This window comes from Triturus cristatus, chromosome 1_1 (genome assembly GCF_964204655.1).
Source record: "Triturus cristatus chromosome 1_1, aTriCri1.1, whole genome shotgun sequence".
NCBI lineage: Eukaryota > Metazoa > Chordata > Amphibia > Caudata > Salamandridae > Triturus > Triturus cristatus.
In genome coordinates, this window is record NC_140579.1 from 92,830,243 (window position 1) to 92,856,971 (window position 26,729).

The 26,729-nt window shown below is 44.1% G+C and overlaps 1 protein-coding gene across 4 annotated transcripts in view; it reads left to right on the forward strand.

Annotated features, from left to right (window-relative positions):
• The window catches only part of LOC146869588 (butyrophilin subfamily 2 member A2-like), a 253,067-nt gene extending 226,834 nt beyond the window's left edge, over positions 1–26,233 (forward strand). For all 4 annotated transcript variants that reach the window (XM_085606894.1, XM_085607058.1, XM_085606981.1 and 1 more), the window contains 3 exons: positions 47–67; positions 152–172; positions 25,169–26,233. In XM_085606894.1, the coding sequence (XP_085463020.1) occupies positions 47–67; positions 152–172; positions 25,169–25,686 (560 nt within the window). In that variant the 3' untranslated portion in view covers positions 25,687–26,233. The remainder of the gene's footprint in view (positions 1–46; positions 68–151; positions 173–25,168) is intronic.
• Positions 26,234–26,729: the final 496 nt, after the last annotated feature.

The window sequence follows — 26,729 nt, forward strand, 5'->3', positions numbered from 1 at the left end:
CCTCAAAACAAGGTTAAATTATTCTTCTCTATATTTTCTCTGACAGGTGATTTACTTAAAGCAAGAGGTAAGTTTATAAATTGAGCAATAATAGATGGATCCTATATATAAACAAATTCTAGAAAGCTCATATTTGTTTTTGTGTTCACAGACAATCTCCAAAAAGAGAAAGGTGAGTGTGATGGTCTTTCTATTAATACAGCGGCATTGGATGCTTTATGAACTCTTCAAGTGGTATTTTGCTGACACTGTACACAGTAGATCTATCCCAGTTCAAACTTGGAAACACTTTTTATGGCATCATAACATGGACCTTAGTGACTTATTGCCCAAAGCTCTCAAATTTTAATCAATTTTCAATTTTAATCCTTCTATTTTTAGATACAGGTCCTTAGCCAGACGTTTATTTTTAGGGAGACTCGGTCCTCAGCTATGAGCAAACATTAAAGCTGTGCACTTTTGGAGCGTTCTTTCCCTAATGTTTGTAGAGAAAAACATACAGTATGCGAGGTTTTAAAGCAAACAATGCTTTTTTGTCATTTTTGATGTGATTATATTTAAAGGAATAAATGGATTTTTTAAGGTACATTTCAAAGCACACTCAATCAACTTTCCATGCTCCACTCTGAATTTGCAGCCCACCACGGCCCTACAGACAGTGGGCGTTTAGCCTTGGGAAAGCCTCAGACCTGCATGCCAAAAGGGGTGAAACATGTTGACTGCCATTCGTGTAAACCTCCCAAAAATATTTGGTTAGAACTGTGAATGTAAAAAGTGGAAATAAACAACTGTAAGAGCATAAATCTCACCAAAGTCCACAGAAATGTATTTCCTGTGAACTTCAACGCACAATACTGGTCATTGTCAAAGGTGTCTACAACTATGGCACCCTTTATCTTTTTTCATATTGTACTGTTTTTTGTTTGCTGTTCTTCCCAAACAGGAATTCTGCCTTGGTTGGGGTAAGAAATATCCGGTACAGCAATATCAGGAGGCAGAGGACATCTTCTGTGGGCAGAAGAGCATTGTCTACTATGTGTAAAATAGTGGTCTCCTGACTCAGCAAGAGCTGAGGCCTCACTGGTACTCATGCAGGTGTAAATGACTTAATTTACATGTATAAGGCATTCACAGATAGTAACCATGCAGGGCTAAATCAATTTCCTTATGTTTAATATCATTCAAGATGGTCTAATAAGGCTGATGAGTCAATCCTATGATAAGGGCAGGGAAGGGGTGTTTGAGGATTTGGATGCGAGGGAATGTTTTGAGCTTATACTTTTGTGAACATTTCCAAATATTTTTGTGGCCCATTTGTACTATGGAAATGGTCGAAGATTTACTCCTCTTTAGGGGTGTGAGAGATTCCCTTTCAAGGGTGGGAATGGGCCTGGAACTCCTGAAAAAAATGGGGCTGCATACAGGAAAGGGTTTCTTGAAGAGCAAATATATTTTACGGGTAGAGAAAAAAAGCAATTGCACATACAAGTTCTTCAATATGGAAAAGAAGACCAGTTCTTGGGTCAAACGTTTTATTTTAACTAGTGCCTTCATTTCCCTTCACTCTTTTCTCCCCCTGGTGACAGGTAACATCTGAGCCCAATATTAGTGGAGCTCTGAAAATGATCTCATCTGCTTGCTTGCTCAGCATAAATGGCCTTGATTCTCCAAAATGTAAGGGGTAGCACAGCTGACATATCAACCTTTAACCCCAGTGACATCATAGGAATTGTCATTACATGACCTTTGACCACAATCATCCCAGAAAGTGACTTCACATAACCTTTGATCGCACAAATCAAATAAATTAACGTACATATGAAGAACTGCATAATAAGAGTCAAATTAGTAGTTAGTAAGGCACAATGTGTTTCTTACCAATGGTACTGCCATGATATTCCAGGGGCTCAGTAATCACATGCCCAGATACAGCCATCATATGCCTCAAACAGTTCTGTACAGTTACAGCCTAAAACACCTAGACACAGCCATATTATGTCCCGCCTTTTATTGCTCACTGGTTCTAGCCGGTAGTTAATTGTAATTCAGGTTCTACTACTTCATTGAATATTCAGTACAACCTCTGCTCCTGCCTCCAATGCTTAAGTCCAGCTTCCAGGGCCAGGTACATCCTTCCCTTCCCTGTAACCAAAGCCACATCATAGCCTGTGAGACAGGAAGCAATGCAGTCCAACAGAGTGAAGTAGGTCTGTTAGGAAGTTACCTGCTCCTCTTGCAAGCCATAGAGCTGGCCATACATGGGAAGGACCTCACCAACAAGCATCTCCAGCTCCTCTGGAGAGAAGGCAGGGCCCCTCACTCTTGGAGTGCATGCCATGATTGCTGCCAGAGATGGCAAACAACAGCTAAAGTGGAGGAGGTGTTGATCACAGCTGTATCAGTAGGCAAGTGAATAGTTTTTCACAGCACAACATACATGTACGCCACATAGGCGGTCTTCTGCATACACAGACACAGCCATTGAACTGCGACCGTCATATGCACCAATGTTATCCAAAGGCTGGGTCCGCTGTGGATGCCATTGCCTACCGCGTGGTCTACTTCAGCCGGTGGTAGTCGATTCTGAATGTCCGATTAATGACATCAGGCAACAGCCATTTTGGTGTTTGAAATATGAGTAGACATCATTTTTTCTACAGCATTATCGTTCAGTTGAGGATGTTGACGCATTAATTGATACAATAAACAAGAAGATGGAACTTACTAAATTATAAGCGGAGGATATCGGTCAGTCAGGAGGTCATAGCAAGGAATCTGTAGATGCAGCTGCCTGGAAATGTGTTAATTGATCTTTGTTTATTTACCAATATTCCCCCAATAGCAAGCCCATAAGGCATTCTTATGCCTTCTAAGATTGGGAGGGTTCCCCGGGGTTGGGTTTGTAAGGAGGGTTGGGTTAGGGGGGGTGATGGTAAAGAAACAAAAAACAGCATTATCATCACTATGAGTATGTTGGGACATGTCTACAGAGGCTGTTGTTACATGTGCATTTTTCTGATTGTGCCATTTTTTAGTTGTTGGGGTGACATGAGTGACTTTTCTCGCGCTCGTGTCATCCTTATCGCTTTAGCAAGCTTTTGCTATGCTGCTTTGTATGATGCTTTTTCATATGAGGCATCAACGGGTGGGAAACTGCTGCCTCAGGGGGTTGGGGACTATATGAGGTTTGAAAATGTGTCCGGGGAATATATGCCTGGGGGAGCGGTTTGTACGCCATTCTATTGCTTCACCCTTGCTGTGTGGCACCGTGCTTATTCCGGAATAAACGTTACTGGATTACATCCATAGATTAACTGCAGTCTTTTTTACAATTTATTTATTCTTTTGGTATTCCCAACAGTTGTAAACGAATGCTGTGAAACTACCAGTTTAGAAACGATGGGCCCCATCATGATGGCGGGCAGATTGCCACCGCCAGGGGGGGTACCGCCATCCGCCGCTTTTCCGCCGGTTGCAATCGTCATGATTGCCGACCAGGCAGAACTCGGGCACAATATAGTGGCGGTGCCTGGAAGGCACCGCCATCCATATTATGATGCCTGGCTGTACATGCCTTTTCATAGTGGCGATGCCGCAATGTCAAAGATGCGGGATACGACTGCCAGGGTGGTGGTCGCATCCTAATTGGTGGTGCGGGACCGCCACACCCCTGGCAGCTTGTCCCAGCACCGATAGGGTGGAGGGCGGACTAAAGTCTGCCTGCCATCCTAATCTGGCCCTACATTGTAACCCTGGGCGAAGCTGGCATAGTGCCACTATGTGGAGTTCCATGGAGTTGGGGAAAAAACTTTGTGGAACTCCACTCCACCCACCCCCCCTAATCAAAAATATAAATAAGAAAATGTAAATTTAAAAAGAAATAACAGTTACCTCTGCTGTGGTGTCTCCGGGCTGCCGTCCTCCTCCTCGCCGTGGTCTCTCTCCCGCAAACCCCTACGTCAGACGTACATCTTGCGAGAACTGTGCATGCGTGCTTGTGCAGTCCTACCAAACGGATTTGCGAAGTGCAAAACTCTGCAAACTTCGCTGGCGGAGCGTAGTTTGCCGCCCACCGTATATTGTAGAGCATTCCTGCTCATGTCCTCATGATTGCTGTGAAATTGACCCCAGCGATGATTGAAATGAGGTGTTCATATCGATATATAGGACAGGTCGGTGTATATGATGCAATTGGAGTATGGGCAATGTGTACATCCCTGAAATTCACACATGTGGAGTCCAGAATGAATCTCAAATGTTAAACATTGATGTCAACTAGAAATTATGTGGATGGATGTGTAATGATAAATCCAGTCCAGTTTGTTCAAATGAGAATTTTGGCTTTCTCCTCACAGATGTTACTAGAGACACTGTGACCTTAGTCCAAATGGGTGTACTCCACATATAGATAGGATGGGACAGTGAGAAGACGTTAGACTCCAGTGTACCTGCCATTCTCAGACATTCAAACCATAGAAGAAAGAGATGTCATAAAGAGGTTCTGTCAGAACAAAAGGTGCCCATACATCATGATACTCACTCCACAGCCTGAGGGCCTGGGCCACAGTCAACACTGCACAGGACTCCAAATCTTCATGTTCACAGTAGCGGTGGACTATAGCATATCAACAACCAACATTATCATAACCAACAGCCATGCAAATCAGGGAAATGTGGAAATGCAAGATGACTAAGCAAACACAGCACAAACTGATTGTGTAACATAAGAAGATGATTTAGGTGAAAGTCCCTCATACATATGTGGACATATCCCTGTTACAAATCATACAGCATTTGGCCTACTAATTCACTCATTGTGTAGTGACTCAAGTTTGTTACTTCAACACATCAAACACATATGCAACCTACATATTTGCGAGATCTTCAAGACAAATGAGGTCAATATTGTCCAAAAGAAGTAGAATAACTCACCATATGACATCCTACCTAATTCCATGTCATCCACCTTGTCCATCCATGGAAGAGTTAGCCTTCTGCTGTGGTATACCATCACCGGTCCCATTTACAGGATTTACAAACCGGTGTTAATTGCACAGCAAACTTGATGTAAGAGCCAAAACTGTAGTCACACATTACAAAGTACATAGTAACATCCCAATGATATCTGGAAAAGTGGCTGGGCTTGTGTTTCCTACAAAATGATGTGCTTTATTCTGTGTAAATAACATTGTTTTTCATAAATCAGGCTGTTGGCCAGTCCACATGGGTGCTGGTGGGGACAGTTGACTAATTGATTTGCCACCAAACCTGCCTACATAACACTGCCAGGGGAATCTCCTCATGAAGGGCATGTAGCGGGCATGCCAGGCACCTCATAGATCTCAATTCGGAGGAGGGGGGGCTTGGACTTGGGAGGGATGGTCTGTGCCTTGAAAGGGGTTGCTTTGCTTTTGGGAATGGTTCTTTTGGTTTTAGGAGGGGGCTTTGTCTTTTTCTAACTTTGGTTTTGGATTTGAGAGGATAGTTCTTGATGTTGAAGGGATGGGTATTGATATGAAAAAAGGGGGCCTGGGTTGGGGAGAGGGAGGAGTCCAACAGCGCAAAGTCCAAGGGGAAAGGAAGTATTGGTCATGAATAGAGGCTTTGGGATAGTTAGAAGTGGGTTCTGGTTGGGAGGTAGAGGGAGTGGATGTGTTTTGTGAAGGTGGCTCTGTTGTTGGTGCAGGCATGTGTTGTGTAGGTGATGTGTGTGTATGTAGAGGGTGTGCAGGGTTTGGGGAATAAGATGGATGTGTTTGTGGGTGTGTCAGTTGTGTTTGTGATGATGGTGGGCGTGTTGGTGTAGGTCTACTGTCTGCACTGGTGGTGGGTGGTGTTGATGGGTGTGTGGGTGCAGGTGTGCTATCTGCACTGATGGGTGATGTTGATTGGTGTGTGGGTTCTGGTGTGCGGTGACTGTCTGGGTGTGGGGGGCGGATGGATCAGGGGGTGATGTGTCAGATAGTGTTGCAGTGCTCCCAGGGCCAATGCTGGTGGGGTCAGTGGGGGTGTAGGTTGAGGGTGTGTGATGTGTGGATGTGTTTTAAAGATGTTTAGGATGTGTCTGTGTGTGTCGCAATGGTCTGTTTGGGTGGGTGTATACAAAGGCGTGTGTATGCTTGGGACAGACAGGGGAATAAGGTTTTTGGATGCGGATGGGGAAGAGAAAGGATGTGAGGCAGAAGGCTGGGGTGGGTGTAAGGCTTCCATCTGTAAAGAGCCAGAAATCTCTGTAGGGCAGACATACCACTGTGAATCCCTTCCAGGTAGGTAACCATCTGATTTCGCTGACTGCCCAGACCCTGGATGGTATTCAGCAGTGCAGTCTGCCCAACAGAGATCTGTGTCAGGATGTCGATTGCCTCCTCACTCAGGGCAGCTGTTGGGACAGAGGCAGGGGGTGAAGTGCCTGAAGCTAAGGAGATAGCTGCCCTTTGAGGGGAGAGGGCCAACACAACTGGGATTGGGAGCAGCAGGGAGGGCAAAGATGGACAGGGTAGCAGACCATGATGGCATTGCACCAGGATGGCAGGGGTTCACTACCATAACAGTGGCCACTGGAGTTCAACTTTGTTGTTGGTGATGTTGAGTCTGGGTCCTCTGTGCCACTACCCTCATCCTGTTGGCAACTGGGTCCATTTGTATCACTGTCACGACCGGACCCACTTTGACCAGCAGCTTCCCCAACAACCTGGTCCCTGTTTCCTCCGCTTGCCCGGGTTGATGCTGAAATGACATATGAGTTTGGTCATAGACACACAGGAGGAACAGCTCATTACAAATAACACAACAAATGTGCAGGTATCACACCACCTACTAGGATGGCTAAGTTGTCAATGACATCAGCATTAGCAAATGCATGAATTCAACATGAGTTCTCAACAGTTGCACGCAATAATGTCGGAACCACAGTCTGCCACAATTGCATGAGTTACCTTCCACTCCATCATGTACATGGCAGGAAATGACATCACCCTATATACGTAGACCCTTTTAATATACTATAATTACCAGGTGATATCAACTAGCATGGCCATGTATAATGCATCCCTACCCATTCTACACAAGGCCCTGCTACAGCAACTGGTCATGTTCCTAGAGACACCTCATGACATACTGATGGACACCTGATATAGCTATCTTCCTGCAATATGTATACTACCAAGAAGGATGTGTCATGGAAATGCCCATTCTACGCTGTTCACACGACCCAACTAAAACTTCTTTTTTTGCCCTCTGTCACAACTGAAAGTTGGGTGAGATGTCCTCACATATATCCTTATGACATGAAACCACCTAGGCCTAGGGAAGCCATTACAACAGGTAAAGTGTATGAGACTCAGGGAATTTCCTGTCCATGAAGAGAAGGTTACACTTGTAGTCAATAGGGAAGGGACATCACAGCACCTATACTTGTCTATCATACACATATACCAATGTATTACTGAGTGTACACACTCACATATCACTCCAACATGTCAGCATTTCACAACCCGCTGCATTTCAACAGCCACTTAATGAACCTCCACTATTCCACATGTGCATGCCACCTAAATGTTTACTCACACTCCGTCATTGAACAGTACATTGTGAGACAGTACTATAAATACACCGACCATGTATGTTATAGCCTCATCATTTGGTACTGAGTTATTACAATGAACACTGTATTTCGGTATTTGTGACCCATCCATGTCCACACACCCATTTCTGTGGTTACACATTACCTGAATGCAAATCACCATTCACAAAAGTCCTTGACACATTGGCCAACAAAACTGTGAAGGATACAGACTTCAAACTATGTAGACCCATAGATCTTGTACCAAACACTTGTAGACAGTATAGCACAACATGGATATGTTACATGTGCCAACCAGACCTACACATGTAATTACTCTTCAAATTGGTTTGTCATTAGTCAACTTCCAGGTTGATGTGGTCGCAGTTACCTGTAGCAATGAAAAGATGGTTAGTCATGATTCAGAATAGACAGCACAATACTCCCCCTGTCCTAGCTGCTGTTGGGCCCTAAACTGCCAATCAAGCGCTGGGTACGCCACTGCCAGGACAAGGGCCATTAGGAGAGTCAGTATCTGGTGCACGCCCTACCACGTGGGCAGAACTGTCCAAGCTGGACCTCCACAATATTACAGGTCCAACATCTCAGGTCCTCCCACCTCTTCCTACTGTGGATACTGCGACGGCGATAGACCGCCAGGGACCACACTTTACGGGCAATGGCTTTCCATATTCCCTGATTCTGATGGGCTTTTACCTGTATCTATGCAATAGATGAAGAGACTGAGTAGACATGCACGACTGTGTAGCTGATCAAGGAGTTGTAGACATCTAGCATGACCATGAATAAATTGTCAACACCCCAAATTTGTAGACTCCCATAATGAACATACGCACTGACATGATACCACATCAGACTAGTCATCTGATGACTACACCCATCTCAGGTCAGGTCCTCTACTGACTATGCCAGCCTGCTTACATCATGTAGGCCAGGGCCATAACACATGCACTGTGAATGTAATCAAGATGTACCACTACATACCATTGGAAGCACATGACAGCTAGTGCATGTACATGTGCATGACTGTACAGACACTGTCAAGCTCCAGACGTGTGACTCTACCCATGCAGTTCAAAACATAACTGTTACCACTAAATGTAATACATCCTAAAACATGGGTCACCGTGGAAGGTCTGGCATGTGTGACACTGTGTACTCACAATCTGGAAATGAGTGTTCATATGGACAACTCAATGTAAAATAGTACTACATCTGATTGAGGGCTTGGGCAAAGTCCTGCCAGCAAAGGATACCTATTTGGCCATTTGTGGCACTGTCACAGGGTTGACATCAACATACTATTGTACATACTGTCTGGTTGCTTAATGTGACACAACTGGTGATCCAGTGATGGACTTCACGGCTGTACTCACCAACTATCTGCACAGTACATGTGTTAATAGTGCAATAGGCCTGCACAATTCCAGCTCTACTCATGGGAAAGTTGCACCAGACTTGTGGCAGTGAGGGGCCTGTCCTAAGGCAGTGAAACACATTGACAATGTGGGTAAATGACAAGAAGACCCAGGTCTGTGGGTCATGTCAGGTACAATACTATAGGTAGCTTGGTTACATCTAATAAAGTGTACTGACTATTACACTATACCTTCTGGTAGCTCTTGCAATCTATTCCTTCTAATACAGTGTACTGATTAGTACAGTATAATTTCTAATAGCTCTGTCATTCTGTACTGTCTAATGCAGTGTACAGACTTGTACAGCATACCCAGGTGTAGTGCTGCCCCTGTGCAGCATCTAATACAGTGTATCGGCAAGTACAGCATACCTTGGTGTAGATCTGTCACTCTGTACCATCTAATACAGTGTTCTGACTAGTATGGTATACCTTGGAGTAGCTATCAATTACTCTGTACTATCTCATACGGTGTACTAACAAGTACAGTATACCTTCTAGTAGCTCTATCACTCAGTTACATCTAATACACTGTACTGACTAGTACAGTGTCCCTTTAAGTAGCTTTGGCACTCCATGCCATCTCATGTAGTGCACTCCCGCGGAGTGAAGTTTTTTCCTTGCTTGTCAATATTAAGTTGGCAAGCACAAGTGAGAAAAATCCAACACTAGACCACCTCCTAGTTAGATTTCTCAATGCGTGCAGTCACGACCGCTCATTCTGAGAAACCATCCGTTCGCGTTGAGGAACCTGTCACTCGAGTAGAACATCTACTCGCATGGAAGAAAGAATCCGCACCCTCTGCTGCTTGTGCTGTTTTCCAGCGTGGGTCAAACACCCACTGCTAAAAATCAATGCGAACAGCGCAAACTAACGTACTCCACTGCTTTTGGAACTCTGTGCAGCACAGCGAAGTTCTCTGAACTCCACAAACACTGCCCAGCCTTACCTTCTTGTAGCTCTGAAGCTCTATTCCATCTAATAAAGTGTACTGGCTAGTATAGTATACCTCCTAATAGCTCTGTCATTATGTACAAACTAATATAGTGTACTGATTTTTACAGTATACTTTGGAGTAGCTCTGTCACTCAGTACCAAATAATACAGTGTACAGACTACTGTACTGAGTACCACAGTATACCACAGTTACTCAGTTACTCATTACCATGTAATATAGCGTGCTGATTAGTACGGTATACCTTGGAGTAGCCTTGTCGTCCTGTACTGTTGCTTGGATATGAATTTACCTTAAAGGAATGAAAAGACAAGAGGAGTTTGGCAACACACGAACAAAGGCAAGCCCGTCTGCGCCCGTCCATGCCCGACCGGGGCCAGGGGCCACAAACCCTGGTCCCATTTCCTTAAATCCCCTTAGAAAACGTACTTTCACTTCAGAGCAACTTTTAGCTCTCCGCCCTAAAATAACACCTGACTGTACCCGTTCCCTGGTTACTAATTGTGCTAAAGATATCTGCACCGGTTGTAATTTCTCCCTCGCCAACCCCTATTCAAATCTACACACATCATCAGGAAATAGAACAAACACTTGCGCGATTTCTCCCCCTGCTAAAGTTTTTACATTCCTCAGTGTAAACTGTCGTTCACTCCCCAAACACAAACTGGACATTTTTGACCTCCTTCATGACGTCAAACCGGATGCTCTATTTCTTACGGAGACCTGGCTCCATGAGAGCTCGGGTCCAGATGTCGTAGCAGCTTTACCACCTAATTATGTTATCATTAGGAAAGACCGAACTACGTCCTCTGGTGGCGGCATTGCTATCATTTACAACAACAATTTTCAATGTAAATTTGGCATGGTGGATATTCCATATTGTGAAGCAGCTTTATTTAAGTTAACACTTAACCCCCATTTCACATTCTCTGGCCTCCTCATTTATCGCCCTCCTGGCCCGCCTAATCCCTGGGCCACATCCCTACCGGACCACCTTACCCCTTTGATTATGAATTCTAATAATTTTTCGCTGCTTGGCGACTTTAATTTACATTTGGACATTCTTTCTAACTCCACGTGTAGCAACTTTATCTCAGATCTTGCTGCTATGAACATCTTCCTACGTAATTCGGGACCCACACATAAAGCCGGCCACCTCCTCGACTCCATTTTTTTCAACCTTCCTGGTCTTCACTGCGATCCTGCATTGCCCATCCATTGGGCCGACCATGTTTTATCTAGATTCAATATCTCGATTCCCCCTACCTCTACTTCTCTGTTTCACTCCCTAAAGACATCAAAAAGAGACTGGAAAAAATTTGACCGAAACGCTTTCAACCACGCCTTATGTTCGAACACTCCTTTATGTGATTCTGATGTAGACTCATTTTCCAAAAATGTACACAGTTGGCTCTCCACTGCTATCGATTCCTGCCTTCCCCCTTTACAGAAAAAATTTACTAATCACCGTCCCCCGGTCCCTTGCTTCAATGATACTCTAAAAACTGAAAAAACTAAATGCAAATCTCTTGAATGAAAATGGAGGAGAGACAATGCGCCAGAACTAAAAATAGCATATATAAAGTCAAAAAAGCATTACCATAACCTATGCAAATCCACTAAGGCTCTCTTCGTCTCTAACTCTACCACTTCTGCAGCTAATTGTTCCAAGACACTTTTTAGCTTAGTTAAAAAGCTTGCTGGATCTGAGACCCTAGCTACTCCTCCACCCTTGAACAATTGCCAGTGTGAAGACCTTGCTCACTTCTTTAAACAAAAAATAGAGAAGATTCAGAAGGCTCTTCTCCCCAGCATGAATGAACAGTCTCTTGTTGAATTTCCTGTTGTGCATGCCACCACGGCCCCCCTCCTTGAAACCTGGCTGCTTCTCAACATGGATTCTTTAACTCTCATTTTAAACAAAGTAAAGTCTGGCTCTCCTAACGACCCTCTACCTCCCTCTATACTCAAACAACTGGACCTCCCCCATATGCATGTCATCTTGAACGTTTTAAATTCCTCTCTTCGTGAGTCTGTAGTTCCAGCTCACTGGAAACATGCTTTGGTGACTCCTCTTTTGAAAAAAACAGCTGCCGACCCCGTCATTCTCTCTAATTACCGTCCCATTTCCCTCCTGCCAATCTTCTCCAAGATTCTGGAGAGTCATATTCACTCCCATTTTTCCCAGTTTGTCGAACTGAATAAAATTCTTCATCCTTCCCAATCCGGGTTTAGGTCCAATTTCTCCACAGAAACCACTCTGTTAGGAGTCACAGAGAAGCTTCGTCATTTTCTTGACAGTGGAGAGACTGTGGCGCTGGTTTTGCTTGACCTCAGCGCAGCGTTCGACACTATCTCGCACCCCACACTTATCAAAACTCTGAGATCCTTGGGCATATGTGGTTCTGCCCTGGATTGGATTATCTCCTTTCTGAACGATCGTACTTTTCAGATCTTTTCAGCCACTAACCGCTCCAATACTCATTCATCCCCCCATGGGGTACCCCAGGGCTCCATACTCAGTCCTCTGCTCTTTAATCTCTATGTCAGGCCTTTAGCAGATATTGCTGAACAAGCTGGCCTGACTCTTTTTTCCTATGCAGACGACTCTCAGATCATCTTTTCTTTCTCTTCCACTGACCCTAACTCAACTTCTGGCTTACAACTAGGCCTTAGGAGCATCGCTTCATGGATAAACCAACACCATTTGAAACTCAATGGTGATAAAACTGAGGTCTTAATCCTGGGCAAGGATAAGGATCTCTGGGGCCCACTTCATTGGCCTACCGAGATGGGTGCCCTCCCGCGACCTTCTAACCATGTTCGGAATTTGGGCATCTACATTGATGACTCTCTGTCCTGGCATCAACAAGCCGTTAAGGTCACAGCCACATGTTTTACCATCCTGAGATGGCTGCGTAAAATCATTTGGATGTTATCTACTGCTACGCAAAAAACAGTGGTCCATGCCCTTATAACCTCAAGACTGGACTACGGTAATGTCCTGCTGTTAGGTGCCAACAAGGCCGTAACCCGTAAACTGCAGTTAGTTCAGAACTCTGCAGTTAGACTTCTTTGCAGAGTTCCCAGAATTTCACACATCTCTGGCTACCTCCACGATCTTCACTGGCTTAGAGTGGAGAACCGCATAAAGTGCAAAGCTTTGAGCTTTATGTTCAAGATAAAGTGGGGTTCAGCACCACCCTACCTACATGCTCTTGTTAGCCCCTACATCTCCACGCGTCATCTCCGTTCTTCAACTCTTGAGAAATTTACGGTTCTTCGCTTCAAACTCGCCAGGATGGGGGGCAAGTCCTTTTCTTATCTCGGTCCCACCCTCTGGAATGCTCTCCCTTCTGTCATCCGCAAAGAAACCAACTATACTTGCTTCCGTAGATCCATAAAGACCTGGCTGTTTAGCCAGTAATCCTCCTTTCTGTTTTTCACCATTCCGTTCGCAGCCGTCCAGGCGCCGGGAAACCCTTTTTGGGTAGCTGTTGCGCCCTACAAATTTAACTATAAAAAATAAAATTAAAATAAAAGTTACTTTACATAAATACAGATGCCGGGAGAATATCGACACAGTTGCATCTGCAGAAAGACTCTTGCTGTACAAATGTTTAGGCCCTATATCATATAAATCTCCTGAGGTACAATAAAACAATTCTGCATACTTAGAAAAACATCTCACTTGTAAATAACAAGCATAGTCATCTGATAAGGGGACACAGATGGCTTTCGACCTCAGGAGGAGGTAGTGTGGGCCAGTGTGTATGTGTCCAGATGTCCAGTGTGGGGAGTGCTTGATCACTACGTGTGGTGTGTTCTGATTGGCTGAGTGTTCCTAACTACATGTGGCATCCAGCTTTGTGGTATTTTCAGGGAACGCCACCTCTGGCCAAACGTGTTTTATTGGGGCCAATTTCCTAAGACCTGTTTGTGGTGTAACTGTCAGACTATGGGATCGATCAGGGTTTTTTTTGGATGTGTGTTAATCTTTGGGCTAAGTGATACCCCACCTGTGACCCTCCAATTGATAGGCATGGGTTGCGTACTGACTCGGGGTTGAGGGTAGTCAACTTGGTTGAATCCGACAGCAAGAATATAATTAATTAGAATTTCTACAAATATTGTGGCAGTCATTGATATCATTTTTACCGACATCCTCAGTATTGTTCATACAGTTGTCCTAGTGTACATCGATGTTGTCTTATATTGACATTATATATGATATTGACATTATTATGCTTGCCTAGATCATGTCGCTCGGGACCATCTAATGCAGTGTACTGACTAGTACAGTATACCTCCTAGTAGCTCTGTCACTACGTCCCACATAATACAGTGTACTGACTAGTATTGTATACCTTGGAATAGCTATCGGTTACTCTGTACCATCTAACACAGTGTACTGACTGTTACAGTATACCTTAGAGCATCTCTGTCACTGTAATATTTAATGCAGTTTACCGACTCGTACAGTATGCTTTGGAGTGGCTCTGTCACTCTGTAATATCTAATACAGTGTACTGACTTGTACAATATAACTTGGAGCAACTCATTTGCTCAGTACCATCTAATACAGTGTTCTGAGTAGTACAGTATACTGTGGAAAAGCTCAGTCACTCCGGACCATCCTATTTAGTGTACTGACCAGTACAGTATACTTTCTAGTAGCTCTGCCACTATGTACCCTCTAATTCAGTTACTAACTAGTACAGTACACCTTCTAGTTGCTATGTCACTCTGTACAATATAATACAGTATACTGACCTTGGAGTAGCAGTCGGTTACTCTGTACTTTGTAATACAGTGTACTGACTAGTATAGTAAACCTTCTAGTAGCCCTGTTACACTAAATCTTCTAATACAGTGTACTGACTAGTGCAGTATACCTTCTAATTACTCTGTCACTCTGTACCATCTAATATAGTGAACTGACTACTACAGTATGCCTTGGAGTAGCTGTCAGTTACTTCCTACCATCTAATGCAGTGTACTAAGCAGTACAGTATTGCTTTTATTAGCTCTACTACTTTGTACCATCTAATACCGTGTACTGACTAGTAAAGTACATTAGTGTAGCTCTGATATTCTGCACCATATAACATAGTGTGCTGACTAGTACAGTATAGTTTGGAGTAGCTCTGTCATTCTATACCATCTTTATACAGTGTACTGAATAATACAGTATTCCTTGGAGTAGCACCGTTTTTCTGTGCCATCTAATACAGTGTACTGACTAGTACAATATACATTGAAGTAGCTCTGTCACTCTGCACCATCTAATCCAGTGTACTGACTAGTGTAGAAATGGCACTGAAGCTGGAATTCAAACAACAAGTTTATTAATCACTCATGAGTGGGACTACGTCAATACAAAACCCTCAAGTGCTGCAGAAGTCACAGACCATGGTATTTATATACCCCCTTTGTTACAGAGTAAGCATGTAGTTACAAATAGAAGGTACAAGCATAGACAGGAATAACTACCGACAAACATGGGCAGATGGATATCACTTAGTCAGCAAAGTGGGAGGGGAAACAGAACTACTTACATCAGTAGGGAATGGTAGACAGTTACATTTTTTGCCAGGTGCATTCTAGAAGCTACAGACCTTTTCTCAGCACATCTTGCTTTGGGTCAGTACAGAAGGAGTTAACTAAAGGTGATGACTCAAGCAGAATAGAAAAGCAGGCAACAGTGATGATGGAAGAATCACAAGGCTAACAAAATGGATGCTGCAAACAAGATAGCTTCAGCTCATGCTAACAGCAATTATTTTCGATTCCCACAGATGGCCCTTTTAGCATTGGCTGAAGACATCTCTACGACTTAGAAGCGGCATGAAAGATATCCTGTACATCTATTCTCATGAGTTCATTAATTTCCTGGTCCATTGCTAGGCGGGCATTTACATTCTTGACATTTTGTTTAGTTGGTATACATGAGGCACAGGTAGAAATACAAAGGCAACAGAGCATCGGGCCACATTGAATACATAGGCAACAGGTGAAAAGAATCACAAAAAATATACATAGGGCTGACAATATTTTCCAGCGCCATACAGTAAACATAGTCCATAGCCATCCAGTCAAAGTCCATGTCCCTGAATCCTGATGGATTTCAGTGGCTATCTTGTGCATCTTAGCAATTGCTTCAAAAACTGAAGGGGCGTGGTCAGGGATATACACACAGCAGCTGCTCCCAATGATGCAGCATGCTCCACCACGGTCGGCCAGGATGACGTCAAGGACCATCCTATTTTGGAGCGCCACAATTCTCACAATTTGTAGTTCTTCTGTGATATTTCCAAATGCCATGGCTGTCTGATTGGTTACAGCCTCTACAACACGTGTCAAGCGCCTTATTTTTCTGCTGTTTAAGGCTGCACCAACAAAGAAGAATAGTCCCAAATTAAAATCAATGTACTGTTGCAATGCAGTATCAGTTTGATCCACCTCATCATGATTTATTGTCCTTTTAAATCGACTCTTGGAAATGTCATTATACAGTTTATAGTCTTTGTGGTAGGATGCAGGTGCCAAGAACACAGGTGGTAGCAAAAAGGAAACATAGCAGCTACCTGACCAACCAATATGTAGATGGTAATAACCCCTTACTTCCACAAATGAAATAGGTGTTATGTGAGGACAAAAAACTACTATTGTTTATTCCGGTAAGGTTCAATGTTATAGTACAGTCACTTTTCCCCACAGGGATACTGCCAATACTGCTTACACAAAGGTCTGCTCGAGCTCTAGTAACAGCTATAACAGGAGGTCCATTACCCTTGATTGTTCGAGTGTTAGGGAAAACATAGCGCACAGAGGAATTTCCTCAACGATACTCCTCCATTTCCCATACAGTTCCTTTAGCTTGTGGATCTCCTTCCTCATCAGGGTAACAAGCTTTGTTTAACTGAGTGTTTAGTCTTCCTACATCAGCAAAGGTAATATTAGCAACTTCAGAAGCCCACAACAATGCAAACCAGGCTTTACAGAAGCCATTGTGTGAAAACGGAAAAGGAATGAAAGGCGTTCCTCCCTTTTTCTGATGAGCTGGCATCATTTCACACCCCCAACAGTTGATAATGTTCGTAGCATTGTGGGTGTGATGTAATATTTGAATGAACGTATTGTTGAGATAGGACATTCTGTGCTTCTGCTCATGATAAGGAAGAGTGAAATGGTGGTGTTCAATGGGGACAGGAGTAGTAGCAGTCAGTAGTTTTTGAGCAGGAACTACTCCCTCTACAACGCATGTTATTGTAGCGATGATAACAAAAATAGAAGTGAGTCCAATAGTGAACATACTATTTTGATCACAAACTCTTGCAGCAGTTTGTCTCTTTTCCTTAGGCATGTTCATCTCATGTCAGACGACAAATCGGATGGTGCCCTAAGGTCCTGGGCAGACGTTGGTTTCTTCATTGACGTTGAGACGAGTAGCCACTAAAAGATTACCCCCCTTTGTAACTCAGTCTTTCACTACCCAGGACAGTGGCTCAAACAGTACTTTTCAGCAACGAAGTGTCTTTCTTCTGGGGTCGCAGCTGATATCGAGATGTACCAGGGATCGTGTGGTCCGGGAAGACTTCTTCAAGTCCTTCAGGTGTCGTAACTTGTCCTTTCTCGGTGTCCAGGATATCGCAGCGATCTGCCAACACAGCTGGGCTCACTAAGTCCTGCAGCACTCTCCAGCAATGTGTGGCGTGGATCCAGTTCTTCCGGATGGTCACTTGAACTGCAGTCCTGGTAGCCAAGAGCACCTGCTCAGGGCCACGCCAACGAGGCTCCAAGGAGCTGGTCCACTGAAAGGACTTCGTCAGCACGAAATCGCCAGGCCGTAGACCATGGCCCTCACCCTGCGACCTGTCTGGAAGAGTTTCCTGAACCTGTTGATAAATAGAAGACAAACTGTCAATCAACTGAGACAAATAGTCGTTCATCAATACATAGGGTACATCATGTATAGGGCGTGGCTTAGGAATCCCCCAAATATTCATTGGCCTTCCAAAAACCACCTCATACGGTGTGAGGCCAGATCGTGTATGTGGTACTGATCTAATAGATAGCAATGCTAAGGGCAGTGCATCAGGCCATTTTCAAATATGTGGAAGCCTGTAGCTTGGCCAATTTAGTTTTAGGGTAGAATTGTAACGTTCCACTTGCCCTGCTGATTGTGGGTGAGAAGCAGCATGAAACTTCTGCTTAATTCCTAACCCTTTCATGAGGTAATCAACAATTTTCCCAATGAAATGAGGTCCGTTGTCACTCCACAAAACTCGACAAATACCAAATCAGGGAAAGAACTCCTTTGGGAGCACCTTTGCTGTAGTAAGAGCTGTATTATCTTTCGTGGCGTATGCCTCCACCCATTTACTAAAGGCACAAACCACTACCAAGACATACGTCAGATTATTACAGCATCCAAGCTGGATATAATCCATTTGCTGGACCTCAAATGGTGCAGTTGGTACTGCAAACCCTCCTGCTGGAGTTTGTGTTCCCTTTCCAGGATTATATTGGAGACAGATCAGACAAGACTGGACTATCTTTTTAGCTGTGCCGGCAATATCCGGATGATCCCAGACTTGCATAAGTTGCTTTGCCATTGAGGATGCTCCAACATGTGCCGGCCCATGTGCCATGTGAATCATAGGATGTAAATAGGTTGTGGGTAACTTCCATTGTATCATTTCTTTATTCCTCCAACAGCCCTCATCATCCAATGTTCCCTCCTTAGACCAACGTTCAGCCTGTGACTTAACTACATACATAGATGTGGTACTCCGTTGCATTGGAGACTCGCAAGCTGTGTAATCTACAAAGGCATTTCCTTTTCCTATTTTATCAGTCACTTTCTTGTGTGCACTTCACTTAACAATTGCCAATTTCTTAGGATATGTCAAAGCAGTAAGGAGATTGTGTACTAATTACCGATGCACTATTTGCGTCCCATGTGAAGTAAGAAAGCCTCCTTCCTTCCAGAGTTGCCCAAAATCATGAGCCACTCCAAAGGCGTATCGGCTATCGGTGTAAATGTTAACAAGCAAATCTGTACTAAGCTCACATTCTCTTGTCAGTGCTATCAACTCGGCTGCTTGAGCTGTCTTCTGTGGGATGTGAGCTGTCTCAACTACTGTCTGAAGTGTTGTAATTGCATAAGCAGCAGACGTCGTACCATCAGGCAACTACAAGCAGGACCCATCAACCCAGAGTTCCCCATCAACGTTAGAAAGAGGTGTATCTTGTAGGTCAACACAACCCTTTGTTTGTTCTTCAGTAAGGGATATACAATCACGCAACTCTTGTGACTGAGACTGAGTAGTTGGAAATGGCAATAAAGTAGCAGGATTCAGAGTCAAACATCTTTTCAGTGTGATATGAGGGGCTAAAAGTGTCAATTCATAGCCTGTCAAACGGGCACTAGTCAAATGCTGTGTTTTCGTTTGAGTTAACAAAGCATCAACTGAATGGGGTACTAGCACAAGCAGACGATGTGACAAGACTATTCCCTCACTCTGACGTATGGACACAGCCATTGGCGCCACCGCTTGAAAACGCCCAGGCAACGCACGAGCAACTGGATCAAGGACAGCTGAGAAATATGCATAAGGACGCTGCTTATCACCATGTGTCTGTACTAAAAGTTAGAGAGAGCAACCGTCCCTCTCGCGTACATAGAGTGTAAAGGCCTTAGTGTAGTCTGGAGTTCCTAATACTGGTGCAGAACAAAGAGCTTGACGTAACCGTTGAAAAGCATTCTGGCATTCAGTAGTCCATGGGAGGGGCATCGGAGTGTCTTTAGTCAAAAGGGCCAACAAGGGTTTAACAATGTGAGAAAAGCTAGGGATCCACTGCCTACAGAAAGAAGTAAGGCCAATCAGTGCACAAACATCTTTCTGAGTACAGGGCACAGGCGTGTCTAAAATAGCTTGAATGCGATCTGGTGTGAGTGCACTTCCCTCCTTAGACAGGAGGTGACCTAAATAGATAACCTGCTGTCTACAATATTGCAATTTCTTCCGAGAGACTTTGTGATGATGAGAGGCAAGGAATGATAGCAATAACAGTGTACCTTCTTCACACTGTTCAGGGGTATCAGCAGCCAACAAGATGTCATCGACATATTGAATAAGAGCCACCCCTTTCGGTACAGGGAAAGAATGAAGCTGCCTTTTCAATGCCTGACTCTAAATGCTAGGACTTTCTGTATACCCCTGTGGAGCTCTACAAAATCTGAATGATTTATTATTCAAAGTGAAGCCGAACAAATAACGGCTGTCAGGATGAATAGGTATTGAGAAGAATGCATTCTTCAAATCGATCACACTAAATGTAGTAGCAGTAGGAGGAACCATAGTAAAAAGTGTCGTGATGTCAGAAACTATCGGATATTGGGGCACTACGATTTTGTTGACCTCTCGTAAGTCAATGATGAATCTGTAAATTATAGTGTCAGTATCTTTTTTCAAAATAGGAAGAATTGGACTATTACATGTATTGTAAGGGACTTCTTCCACAACCCCCACCATGATCAAATCCTGAACAATGTGAATTAATGCTTCTTCGCCTTCCCGAGATATTTTATATTGGGGCAGTCAAGACAACGAAGCACCTTCCTTCACTTGAATATATACTGGTGGAATAACCATGTGTCCCACATCGGTATCTAATGTAGCCCACAAGGTACTAGGTAACGATGCCAGAGCAACATGCTCTTTAATGAGACAAGACCTCTCACCCATTGGATAGTTATCATTTAAGATAACACGCACACCCTCTGGAGAACAACGTATTGGAGCACGAAAATGTTTAAGCATATCAATACCCACAATGTTATCTGGCGTGTTAGGGAAAAGCAGAAATGGACATGCTACAGTAAATTTATCAAGACTAAATGCAAGTTGCTGTGACAGTGGGCTAAGTGTAGGTGTCCCATCGAACCCTATTGATGTTATCATTGTGCCAGACAGCGGAGCCCTAGTAACCAATTGTTTAGACAGAGCACTACGAGTAGCCCCTGTATCATCCAGAAACCAATCAGTAGGACCCAAAACGTTTGCATCAACATAGGGACCCTTCTGATCTACTGGGACCTCAACCAGTTCCTTACCCCATCCTAGGCTTTCCTATGCATAATCAGAATCCTTGAGACCTTCAACCGAATAATCTGACTTTTGATATTGGTTTCGTCTATCAAAGGTATTAGAAGAATTTGGGTTGTGCTTAACTGCCTCAAATCTGGTACGATTATCCATGCCTCTCCTATTTCCTGAGTTCCCTGGGCGGCCTCTCATACTTCCTCTACCCCACTGATACTGCTGACCTCGCAAAAGGGGGCACTCAGAACGCCAATGTCCAATCTCTTTACAATAAGCACACTGATCAGAAGACAAAGTTGCTGAGGGAAAGGGGCTACAATAGGGCGATACATCGCACGTCCACCTCCTCTAAATGGTGGACCATGGACTTGAGCCACTATAACTTTCGTTTTTAAATCCTTAACCTTTTTATCCTCCTTGCCTTTTGCTTCCAATTCCTGAAGCCTCATAATACTGGGCCATAGTCAAAAAGGAGACTGGTGAAGAAGTACTCCATGAAGTCTCGCTGGCCTTTAGGCGACTAGCTATTTCTGGCAACATGTTGGCGACAAAGTTGTTGACAAACAGATACTTACCCGTGTCATCTGTCAATGACTGCCCACTAAAGTCATGGAATGTCTCTTCAAATTGCGTAAAGAAATCAGAAACTGACTCATCCGCTTTCTGTTTACAAGACGCTATTGTAGTCCAATCTATTTTCTTAGGGGATATAAGAGTTTTCAAATGAGTCCCAATAGCTTTGGGAAGATCTAATATCTCCTGTCATGGTTTCTGCGCAGGCTCTCTAACCACATCTATTTCCTCGAAATGCACCAAAGTATCACCATAGGCTACATTATCATCTACCTTCCAAATTGATCTCCATATATCAGGGGGCACAATAAGTCCAAAAAACATGTTAATATCTGGCAGAGTCATAGTACAGGAGCTAATAGCTCCTTCCACTTCTTCCTAAAAAGCGGCAGGATTTTTCCGCGGATCGGACAAAGCAGCCTTAAGAGCCATAACATCTGCTCCACTCCAAGGAGTGTAGACCCAATTATAAACAAAATATCCTTTTGCATTATCTGAATCTTTATCGTCATTTGTTCCTGCTCCCTTTGGGGGAACATACCGAGGTGCTGCTTCACGCATTGGTTTCATAGTGACTACAGTATCACTAGTATCTTTATCTGTCCCCATAGCTCCCTCTTGTCGCTCAGGAGTCTGAACTGTTTGTTCAGTTGTAGCTTTACCAGCTGCTTTTTTCTCCTCTTGCAGACGGAACGTGTCAGTGCGCAATTTAACCACTCGCCTAATTATATCAGGCACCTGTGAAGGAAGAAAGGTGCATTCACTTAATTGTTTATAATCGGAATTTATTTCAGAGGGTTCTAGATCATCAGAATGCTTTCTAAAACTGAGTATTACTTCCCAAGTAAATGTCTCTACAAAATATAACTGCTCTAAATATTTCCGCTGCTGAACCATTGCTACGAGTTCTGGAGCAGAGGCACTCCCACGAGCTGCTTTACGAGCAGCGGATCGAAGAGTGGCCTTGCCTTCAGTAGTCAAAGTAGCGCGAGTCTTCCGCCCATCTTGCTTATCTTCATCTTTTTCTTCTGAAGACAAATGCCCCTCATCAGAACCCTCATTCTCAGGGGCACTAGGGAATTTATGCGGGGGTGGAGGTCTATCTAACAAGATGGAATCATCCTGAGGTCTATTAAGTATGGGATAAATAGGGCGCCTAATAGGGTACTGGCCAGTTACCTCTAAACGATGCTCCCTATCTTCTTTACCTTTTATTTCCTTCATCTCTCTATTTTTCAATTCCAACGCTTTCTGATATATCGTTTTACGCTGTTCTTTTCCTGCTATAGCTTCTTCTTTCCTCACTCTCTCTTACACTTCTTTCTCCCACATTCATACACAATCAAACATCTTGTCGGCTCCTATGCTTAAACAAACACTGCTCTACATCCTGAATCTTTTTAAATTCAAATGACCCATTCACAGGCCATCGTAAGTCAGGATCCTTTTTCATATATTTGTTCCACAGTGTACTATACATTATGGAAGAAATATTGTATTTAATATACATATGCTTATTAGGTGTCCCCTCTGGGGGAGACGGCTGACTTCTTTCTAAATCCATTTTGGTACCACCAAGACCGCAACACAACCTATGGAGTGCGCTAGGAGCAGGCATGCTACCATATTTGTAAAATATTACTTATCCCAGATATATCAAAGTAGAGAAAAATCTCCACATTACCTGCCTTTATCTTTTGCAAATGATGAACAAACAAACAAACAAAACCAGAATCTTGGCCAAGCAAATCCAAAATCAAGAGTGCCGCTTCAGCGACCTTACCAAACAAAAGTCTCCAACCTCCAACTGCCAATCTCTTGGTCGACCTATTGGTCACTGCAAAACTTGCGCCAAAGGAAGTCTCAGTCTGGACCAGCCACCACCTGGAGTGTCAAATCGAGAAAAACGGAAAAGTCGCTTCGGTCTGCAAAGACAAGGGTCTCCTCATGCAGGACATCTCCTCAGCAAGATTCCATTCTTCCGTCAAGACCACTCGTTCTTGCGGCCGCGTCTCCGATGAGCCCCACGAGTCTGGCGCCAAAACTGTGGAAATGTGCCTTTTTAGGGCCACACCGGTGCAGGTTTCACCCTTCTCTTTGTCCACGGGTCCTTAAACCAACAAAGAAGAGATTGGCACTGAAGCTGGAATTTAAACAACAAGTTTATTAATCACTCATGACTACGTCAATACAACACCCTCAAGTGCTGAAGGAGGTAATACATTGAAGTCACAGACCATGGTGCTTATATACCCCCTTTGTTGCAGAGTAAGCATGTAGTTACAAATAGAAGGTACAAGCATACACAGGAATAACTACCGACGAACATGGGCAGATGGATATCACTTAGTCAGCAAAGTGGGAGGGGGAACAGAACTGCTTACATCAGTAGGGAATGGTAGACCGTTACATTTTTAGCCAGGTACATTCTAGCAGCTACAGGCCTTTTCTCAGCACATCTTGCTTTGGCTCAGTACAGAAGGAGTTAACTAAAGCTGATGACTCAAGCAGAATAGAAAAGCAGGCAACAGTGATGACTAAAGAATCACAAGGCTAACAAAATGGATGCTGCAAACAAGATGGCTTCAACTCATGCTAAGAGTAATTATTTTCGATTCCCACAACAGTATACCTTGCAGTAGCTCTGTTACTCTGCACCATCTAATACAATGAACTGACCAGTACAGTATACCTTCTAATAGCTATGCTACTCTGTACCTTCTAATACAGTGTACTAACTAGTATGGTATACCTTCTAATAGCTGTGTCATTCTGTACCATGTAATACAGTGTACTGACTAGTACAGTATACCTTGGAGTAGCTCTGGCACTCTGCACTATCTAATACAGTGCACTGAGTGGTACAGTGTACCTTGGAGTAGCACTGTCATTTTGTAACATCTAATGCAGTGTACTGACCAGTACAGTATGCCTTGTAGTAGCTGTCAGTTACTCTGTACCATCTACTGCAGTGTACTGACTAGTACAGTCTGCATTGGAATAGCTCTGTTACTCTGCACCATCTAATACAGTGTACTGACTATTTCTGTGTACCTTCTAGTAGCACTGTGACTCCGTACCATCTAATGCAGTGTAAAGACTAGTACAGCATACCTTGGAGTAGCTCTGTTACTGAGCACCATTTAATACAGTGTACTGACCAGTATAGTATATCCTCTAGTCGCTATGTTACTGTTACTCTGTACGTCTAGTACAGTGTACTGACTCTTACAGTGTCCTATCTGCTGCAGTGTTCATGTGTACCACAGTGTGTGGTCTAGCACTGTGTGGTGTAATGTAGTATTCTGTGCAGTGCAGTGTATAGTAGGATGTCCTCTCTATGTGGTCCTGTTTGGTGTAGTGTGCGCTTTATGTAAATGCACGCTTTAGTGTAGTGAGCAGTCTAGTGCCGCGCTCTCTAGCGCTCCTTCCAGATGTGGTGTAAATTAATCATATGAAAAACAGAAAGCAGTAATTACAGCCTTTCTTTGTGTCATTAAATCTCTAATTATGAATCTCTTCTCTGCAGTGATGGTGACTCTGGATCCTGACACAGCTAATCCTTGGCTCTTCCTGACTGAGGGGCAGAGACGTATGAGACGGACAGACACAGCACAGCCTGTGCCGGACACCCCCAAGAGATTCACCCACTACCACTTTGTGCTGGGGAGCGAGGGGTTCACCTCCGGCAGACATTACTGGGAGGTGCAGCTGCTGCAGGAGGGGTATGCGTGGGCGGTGGGGGTCGCAGCAGAGTCTGTGAACAGAAAGGGACCCTTCATATTGTCACCTTCCGAGGGAGTCTGGGCTATACGGAGGTGGGACGGTGAATGGAACTACAAAGCTCTCACCTACTCTGAGACCTCTTTGTGGCCTCGTGAGAAACCCCAGAAGATGGGGGTGTATCTGGACTACGAGGGGGGGCGGCTGTCCCTGTACAATGCTGACTCCATGGAGCTGCTCTACACCTTCCCGGGGGCGCCCTTCACAGAGCGGCTCTTCCCGTTCTTCTGGCTCGGGGGAGAAGCGGAGCTGAGGCTGGTGTGAGAGCTGCAGAGAGCTCCAGCCCCTCACCCCTCCCTCCCACCCCCTTCTGCAGTGATAACAATGTGACTAGGAGCACTAATAGAGATGCTTTCAAATAATAAAGCACTCCCTTTCGGAGTAAGTATCTTGGGAGGGTGTAGTAATTCCAGTGACTTGAAAAGAAGGTTTCTTTCCTGTAGATTTATTAATGTATAGATGTCCGCCAACCCCGATGTGAAGAGCCCACACCTCACCTGTCCATCCCCAGTTTAAGCACCAACTTTCCAAAGAATCTTCTTCACAATGACCCTCCTACATGTTGTCATGACAACCAGAAGCCTCATGTGAAAGTGACCACTACATATTTCTTTTCCTTATACAATTAAAAAATAATCCCAGAAAATGTTTTCCATGTGCATCATACACCAAACATCATGGAAGACATATTAAAGTCTATGCAGAGTTAATAAATGTGCATTTCTTTCGCATGTGGAGCTTTGACATTAATATGTCACAATATAGTGCTGCGCTGAGGAGCACTTATTAAAAGTGATTGTTTTTAAACATGTCCTTAGAAACCCTTCCTGCCCCCACGCCGGCGACAGTGCTATTATTAGTGAACTAAGAGGCAAGACAGTTGTTATGTGAACCCTGTATGCAACCCAGATTCAGGGCGGCTTTAGGACAGTGCAACCGGTGCAGTCACACCTACGATGACCTGGGAGAGGTGCTGTGTTCAGTAATAACTTTGGGTTTTAAAAGCACCTGCTGTTTCCTTGTGTGCCCAGCAGGTTTCAGGCAACAATAAAAATGCCACGATAACGCAAGTGATTACTGTTTCTGCTGGAGAGAGATGGAAGTTTTGGCTAGTTGCAGTTTTGACTCATCATAAAGTAGCACAGAGCTAAGAGCTGTAAAGAACGTGTACATGCAGATCACAGAACAGTAATCCTCATTGGTTTGTGTAACATTTCCTATAGACCACGGGTACTCATAGTACGGCCCGCGGGCCGCCAGCGGCCCGGCAAGCCTTCCTTGGCAGCCCGCGGACCTTGCAGACATCG